The sequence below is a fragment of the Haliotis cracherodii genome, unplaced genomic scaffold, assembly GCF_022045235.1.
Source record: "Haliotis cracherodii isolate W230 unplaced genomic scaffold, xgHalCrac1.p SCAF_10, whole genome shotgun sequence".
NCBI classification, from domain to species: Eukaryota; Metazoa; Mollusca; class Gastropoda; order Lepetellida; family Haliotidae; genus Haliotis; species Haliotis cracherodii.
Window position 1 is genome coordinate 29,474,273 of NW_027266265.1, and position 8,525 is coordinate 29,482,797.

The window sequence follows — 8,525 nt, forward strand, 5'->3', positions numbered from 1 at the left end:
ATGTTGAAGCTAGTCCTTCTCCTGGCGACGTTTGCAGCCGTCACATACGCGGCAAACAGAAATGCATTTTTCAAGAGACAAACATTCCTGAGAGCCACTGACGTGAGCAAAATGACCAGAGACATCAGATCGTGTTGGCTGGATACTTCGGGACAATGCTGTGCTAACAACATTGCCGACTGCCGTTACTACAAAAGATACAGCAGAACAAGTAAGAATTACATGAACACTTCATATAAGTAATATTGATTAAATGTTTTCGACATGTTACTATTGAATTTGTATACGTTTGCTATTTTGTGCCGACTGCCGTAACTACAACAGATACAGCAGAACCAGTGGGTTTTTGTCTTCATACAAATATTATGAAACAAATAGTTCTCGACATATTAGTACTGAATTTAAATAGTTACGTTTGTACATGTTTTAAGTGCTTTTCATTTGAACCAATTGGAAATGTTCAGTTAAGCAACCATTTGACATTTAATAAAGAGCATGAAAGGAAATTTGACAAGATCATCCGAATATTGCACTCAGTTAAAAACCAATACTTTTATCTTTGAATGTTTTGGGAAAACAACTGTTGCATATTTAAATAAAACTAATAAAGTGCAAGATGAAAACAGTGATTTATTGATACATAGGACATTGATACAAACGTTTACCGGTCGTTGTTATAGCGAACCCTATGTACGTAGAGCACCGGCTGTCCGCATATACATGTATGTAGACTGCCTGTTTTGTAACACTACAACACTTATGAAACGACCAAAACGAGACGGTGGGAAGCCCAGTTGTTAAAGCGTACGCTTGTCAGGCCGAAGACCCGGGTCCTATTTCTCACATGGTTGGTTGGTTGGTTGGTTGGTTTGTTGTTTAACGCCGCACTCAGCAATATTCCAGCTATACGACGGCGGTCTGTAAATAATCGAGTCTAGACCAGACAACCCAGTGATTAATATCATGAGCATCAATCCACGCAATTGGGATCGATGACATGTATCAACCAAGTCAGCAAGCCTGACCACCCGATCCCGTTAGTCGCCTTTTACGACAAGCATAGTCGCCTTTTACGGCAAGTATGGGTTGCTGAAGACCTATTCTAACCCGGAATCTTCACGGGTTCTCACATGGGTAAGTCCATCTATGGTGTCCCGAGTCACAAGAACCCAACATCGCCATTGAAAACATAATTCTTTACTCTGCAGGAAACAACTACTTCTATTTCAACACGATGCCTTTTTATCCTGGTAACTTCTGGTATTCTTCATGCAAGATCCAGTGCCTCTGTAGCTCCTACCAATCCTCGTGTTCCAACGTACCAGCAACTGCAGCTGCAACAACAGCTGCACCAGCAACTACAACAACCACAACGACTACCACTACTACCGCAACAACTACAGCAGCTGCTACGACAACAACTGCTACAACTACGGCTGCTACAACTACAACTGCGACAACTACAACTGCGACAACGACCACTGCTACCACTACAGTGACTACAACTACAACCACCACTCCTACTACTACTGTAGTAACACGATGTAAGTGGAGTAAATGTGCTTGCTTTATCATAAAACTTTAAGAAAAGAATGGTTAATAACATGGCATTGTCGAACGCACATTGTTAAAATGGGACCTTCAGCAATTCTTATTAAAATCGTCCATTCACAATAAAACGATACTATCTTGACCGTCATCTTTTCACCAATTTATAATCCGACGTAGCCCTTGCAATTTCATTGTGCCCAAAGTATGCATCACATGATGATTACCTTATGACCCTTTGCAATGCTCGCTAAACCGACCCCTCTATAAACCAAAATGCACCCTAAACTGCTGTTGTGTCAACCAAATAAGGTATAGAAGATAGCTATAATTAAAAATCCCGCACAGTTGTCTGTCGAAGCAGACATGTCTTTTGCTCCTTTGGCAAACCTCTCTAAACCGACACCTCCATAATCGGAAAAGGGTGACAAGTAATAACAGTCTTTTTAAAGGAGACAGTAATAACCTTAATAAATTCAGTATCTATAACTCAAAGTTAACTTGTATTTTGTTTTCGGTGCGATTGAAGTCGTTTGTGTGAGTGACTTACATATTGGTCAATACATTTCTGAACTCTATTCTAGTCTGCCCAACGACGGCGACCACACAGTCTACCGTTACCAGGATTCTCGGCGGTACCGCTGTGACAGACTGCACCGCCAACCCCGGCGTCGTCAAGGTCGTGGACCCCGCTTCTGGAAGCACTGTGTGCACGGGTGTCGTCACCTCAACAACAACTGTCTCCGTACCCAACAACTGCGCTCAGCTCATGGGAACTGCGTATGTATACTATTCAGAGAATAACCAACGATTCCAATGTTGATTCTGATTGTCCGTAGCGAATGAAGGAATGGTGTAAGGCTCACGTCAAGTACGAGGAAACTTGTATTCAATCACAGCTGGTAGCTAAACCGTAAATCCGAGATTTGAGTTATTCTGTATTTTACTCATTGTGACTTCAAGTCAAACTATTGTTTAGATGACGTGATGCTACCAATGTGTGATGTCATGACGCTACATCATGTGCAAATATCGGAAAGTTCTTACTCTCATTCTTTCTACCCGGAAGTAATAATAGGCTTTTTCTGAAGTACATTCTGATATTTTCATAATGACTTATTAAATGTCTCTCTAATACATTTGTACTCTATCACTACATATTTTCACAGATAAAGCGTTACTGTTTTTAGTTACCATTGTTATTTCATTGTTGGTAAAATAATGAGGTTTGAATAAACAAATCAAAGAAGAAACTGACCCCGCGATAAATGTTCTTTAACATTGGTATGCATATCGATTTAATTTTAGGCTGGAACTACAAGACCCAACCACTAGCACAGTCATTGAAACTCTACCTGTAATTGACAGTAAGTGAACGATTTCCTTTTCTCGAGTAACTAAATCTTCATTAATATCTGGAATATCCATGAAATTACGAAAAATAACACCGACCCAAAAATTTACACCTATGACCAAGGGATCGATTTAGACGACAGTGCAGGTACTTTGGTGCGTAGCTCTCAAAGAAAGGACAACAGTATGTAATGACAAATGAAAATATAATTCATCAATTTCGTGATAAGATTAAGAAAATATACTTCCCTGGTAGAATAACTACCAAGTACAATATCAATTGGAAGGGCAGCCTACTGATTAAATCGCTCTCTCTCTCTCTCTCTCTCTCTCTCTAGGGTGTAACTCATCGGTGCAATGCCTCCCGCTCTGATATGGCTGGAATAGGGATAAACTTGGCATTAAACCTTGCTTACTCTGTATTTACATTAGTTTTGCATTCATATGTATTGTCCCATTTCCTAGCCACCACCCTCGCAACAGGAGGTCCGTTCGAAATCACTCTGACCACACCTATAAGCTCCACGGGTTGCCCTGGCGTTGCATGCATCTATGACGCTGCCATGGTCGACAACATTGACCTCACAAGCTGCGTCGTTGTTGGTGCTGGACATGACGATTTTGCAGGTACATCATGCTGGTTTAAGAAAGGATTTTGACAAAATTAGGAAGAAACTATTAATGCCTATGTTCTTTCAATCTGATTTGTTTTCCTCGGTTAACTTTATAACCCGTCCATCGATGTTAACTTCACCTAGTTCAATTGTCACGCAATGGATATGCTAATCAGTAAATAAATGTTACGTGTTTTCTGATTTGCGGGTGTTATAGAGTATTTGATGACCGGAAATTTCATTTAGACCCGAGGGCGTTAGTCGAATTTTCAAATGTTAAGATTTTCGCCATTGAGTAGACTGGCACGTTTTTACAAATGGGGATTGAGAAAAATAACATACTGATCAAGAAAATAATTCATAGGATGTTAAAAGTCCGGGATTCGAACCTAGTTAGCAATGTTTCACATTTATTCACTTTTCAGTTTGTTTTTCTTTTCAGGCACGAACCCCGCAACATTATCCTCCTACACCGTGCCTAGTCTCCAGCCCACGGCCGATTGTCCCGCCCTCCTGCAGGCGTCTGGTCAAGCCGTCCTCTTTGACACTGGCCTTACGTACAACTGTTTCTTCAATACAGGATCTTCTACCTGTGGTGTACGTATATATAACACTACCCACTTCCTCACATTAACTAACATCCAATGAATGATTGCAGCAGAAAGCCTTGTGTTACTGATACCTGTGTAAAAGACATGCCAAATTTGACCAGCGACCAACATTTTGTCCAATGCAGTTCCACATATTCACTTGTGTTATACTTTCCCGTGTGTTTTCAGATAAATATTGACGTGTCTTTGTATTAGTTTGTAACGAGTGCCACCGGTTTAAGTATGCTGCCCCATTTTGTCCAATGCAGTTCCATATATTCACTTGTGTTATACTTTCCCGTGTGTTTTCAGTGCAGTTTAAACAAGGTTATAAAGTTAACCGAGGAAAACAAATCTGATTGAAAGAACATAGGCATTAACAGTTTCTTCCTAATTTTGTCAAAATCCTTTCTTAAACCAGTGGCACTCGTTACAAACTAATACAAAGACACGTCAATATTTATCTGAAAACACACGGGAAAGTATAACACAAGTGAATAAATGGAACTGCCGGTGGGGCAGCATACTTTTCACGAACACCCGATACCATCACCATGACCACCCGATACCATAAACACATGCTATGGATATTCTAGTACAATGGACTTTCAGCAGAGATTTGTTGTGATTATTTCAAATGTTTCTCATCGCTTTTATATACTAACCTTACCTAATGTATTATTCAGGGTGATGCTGGAGCCCCTGTGATGTGTCCCCTTACCACCGGAGAAATTGTCGTCATCGGTCAGGCTGAGAACATGCCCTGCGACGGCACCGACATCGTTGGCTTCTACAATCTGGAGGCTGCGGCTGTCAGAGTGGAACGTAGAGGGAAAGGGTCTATACTGTTGGGCTATCAGCCGTTCAGGAGATTTAACAAACATAAGATTGTCCTTGGCACCGGCAGAAAAGCAACCCGAGTTATTCTTGGTAAACCCAAGATTACTCTTGGCTAGATGGTTTAACACATGAAAGGACTTTTGACTTCATGTGTGTTTACTCGGGGTTGTTTTATTATTGGTTATTGTCAAGTTTCAACGTTTTCCTTTGCATGTTTTAACAAGGTGTTTAGATGGATGTGACTATTCTCCATTAGTGGAAATATATTGTTGATTATGAAAAATATGTGTTGCTTGTATTTGGTTGTTTTAGCAATTGCGAAGAGTATGATTTTAATAAATATTTTTTTCTAATTGTTGTAATTTATCTCTATTCTCCTACAAGCTCAATTCACTTCAGATTAATCGGATGACCGCACTCATGACAATATCTAAATAGACTGGATATTACATGTATATAAGCATTAACACAAACATGACCATTTTCTGGGTTCGAACCTGGGCTGAAACCCCTCACGGATGCCAATAAATATTTAAATCCACGCATATTTATATTGGTAACCAATAATGGATACTATGAGAAAGGTCCCATACCACTGGCTTCAGAAGTTACAATACAATACAATACAAAACAATACAATATAGTTTATTAAAGTCTCACCATTTGTACAGCAGGGGTCTAAATAAAGCATTTTAAATATCTAAAAACTTAAAAGTACAAATGCCTCCCAAGGGGGTTACGAGAGACTATATCTTACACAAATGTAAGTGCTTTATAAAATAATGTTACATACTCGCTTTAACAAGCACTAGGATTCCTGCTTTCATTTTGGCATGATACACGAGAGGAGTGACACATATTAGGAACATGAACATTGTTTCGTTTCCCCATGAACATATGACTGAACATGTGTGATAGTTCAGTCACAATGACATATCAAGCTAGTGGTGTTCATGAACTGATGTACTGTACTGATATGCTACTACATTCGCTCTGGACAAGTGGAAAGATTCATGTATGTTTGGTCTAGACTTATGAAGCCTGGGCAAGTATTTCCAAACATCGCAATTTGATATAATCGGGAACTAACTAACACGTGGAATCATCATTCTGCCAGTTGATGTTGGATTTAAAGCCACTGTCACTTATGTTTTTTGAAAGCCACTGTCACTTGTGTTGGATTTAAAGCCACTGTTAGTGATGTTAGATTTAAAACCATTATTAGTGATGTTGGATTTAAAGCCACTGTCACTTGTGTTGGATTTAAAGCCACTGTCACTCGTGTTGGATTTAAAGCCACTGTTAGTGATGTTGGATTTAAAGCCAATGTCACTTGTGTTGGATTTAAAGCCACTGTCACTTGTGTTGGATTTACAAGCCACTGTTACTGGTGTTGGATTTAAAGCCACTGTTAGTGATGTTGGATTTACAGCCTCTATTACCATGGTTACTGGTGTTGGATTAAAAGCCACCTTTACTGATGTTGGATTTAAAGCCTCTGTTACTTGTGTCAGATTAAAAGCCACTTTTGGTGATGTTGGATTAAAAACCACTGTTAGCGGTGTTGGATTAAAAGCCACGTATAGTGATGTTGGATTTAAAGCCTCTGTTACTAGTGTTAGATTAAAAGCCACTTTTGGTGATGTTGGATTAAAAGCCACTGTTGGCGGTGTTGGATTAAATACCACTTAAGGTGATGTTGGATTTAAAGCCTCTGTTACTAGTGTTAGATTAAAAGCCACTGTTGGTGATGTTGGATTATAAGCCACTGTTAGCGGTGTTGGATTAAAAGCCACGTATAGCGTAGTTGGATTTAACGCCTCTGTCACTAGTGTAAGATTTAATGCCACTGTTGGTGATGTTGGATTTAAAGCCATTGTTACTAGTGTTCGATTAAAAGACACTTTAGGTGATGTTGGATTTAAAGCCACCGTTAGCGGTGTTAGCGGTACCGATTAAAAGACACGTATATTGATGTTGGATTTAAAGCCACTGTTACTAGTGTTAGATTAAATGCCACTTTTGGGGATGTTTTCTTTAAAGCCAATGTTACTCATGTTTGAATTTAAAATCACATTTAACCAAATTTCATTTCTATAACCACCTGGCAGCTTTGTGTGGGAGGAAATCACAAAGGGACACACGTCATAGTCCACTTCCAGCCTGGTGAAAATATAAATTTCAATGGAAGAGAATAATCAATCTAGATCATCTGCCGAAACAGATTCCATTTGGTGTAAAGAGCACAATAGCTGTGAAAAATATAGGAATGGACCACTGAAACTCAGTGATGACACCCATGGTTCTGCAATAATGTTAGATGTACTGATGGGTACATGTGTATCAGTGGTCACACACGTCACACCAAACTAATAGTCATATCCCATGGGATTAAACACAGTAAAAATGCAATGCTGATTAATATCTATCTTACATTACTGATTTTATTCACTCTCTCTAGTCTCTTTTGCAATTGTGTTTTTTAAAGCAAATAAATAAATAAATAGATAAATAGATAAATAAAATAAAATAAATAGATAAATGAACATAAAATACATGTATAACTAAATATTATTTTTAACATTATTCCTAATGATTCATGAATGAGTGCTAAAATGCCGGGCAAAATAACGTGTACACCTTTGTTTGATGGAGGCTGAAAATGAAACGAAGAAGAAATGTTTATTCGATGGTATGTTATACGGGGATTGTTGTTGTGTTTTGAATCTCACGTTTGCAGTGTTTCGACGGCTTTTTTTCAGACATGTAGCGTGTTGATAACGTTTATAATATTTTGTCATAACTAATTTTCATGTGTACATTTTTTTATGCACGGCAGGCAACAACGACTTGTTCAAATACATTATCTATTTTATATGTGTTTCAGTAACAGTAACGGTATCTACTATAACATAAACTATCTATTTATCGCATAAATTGACACTCTAGAAACATGATCATCAAAATACAGAGGACAAACAAATGTGCCATGTTATACATACATTTTCTGATAACTATAACTTGCAATATATCTCGATAATGAGAAGCGTATGAACTTACATATATACTTACCACTCGTCTGTGTAAATTCCAGCAATATCCTGCACTAATTGACTCAATATATCACATAAAATATTAGAAAACAATACCCGAATTCGTCTCGATTTGAAATACGTCAACATATTCGAATGTTCTGTTAATCTGGATAATGAAATTAAAACCGCAGGAAAACCTTTCAGTATCGCCGAATTACTGTTTCTAAAGAAAACGTTATGTGATTATTCATAATTACGTGCCATATATTGCCTAGTGGTCGTTTTCTACTTTCTTCATACTCAATACCATAGGACTGTGTCACCAAATGTAAACTGCGATGTGAAGAGACGCGCCAACGCTTCAGACAAAGCGAGGGTCATTCAGACGTCACGTTGGTACATTGTTTAAAAATCATTATTAAAACAAAGCCATGCCTGGCGCCGCGATCTCTTCTGTATAACAAATTCGTGCAGTGCTGACTAGACAATTGCACTTAGACCAAGCGGAATTTTACCTTCCAGGTGTAAACTTACTTTCATGAAAT

General features: G+C 38.6%; 1 protein-coding gene across 1 annotated transcript; it reads left to right on the forward strand.

Annotated features, from left to right (window-relative positions):
• Nucleotides 1-5,061, forward strand: LOC139448653 (uncharacterized). The gene is made up of 7 exons (XM_071230216.1): nucleotides 1-211; nucleotides 1,209-1,544; nucleotides 2,133-2,328; nucleotides 2,857-2,915; nucleotides 3,367-3,528; nucleotides 3,958-4,112; nucleotides 4,792-5,061. Exons 1-7 carry the CDS (start codon nucleotides 1-3, stop codon nucleotides 5,059-5,061), a joined length of 1,389 nt encoding a protein of 462 aa, XP_071086317.1.
• The last annotated feature ends 3,464 nt before the right edge of the window (nucleotides 5,062-8,525 follow it).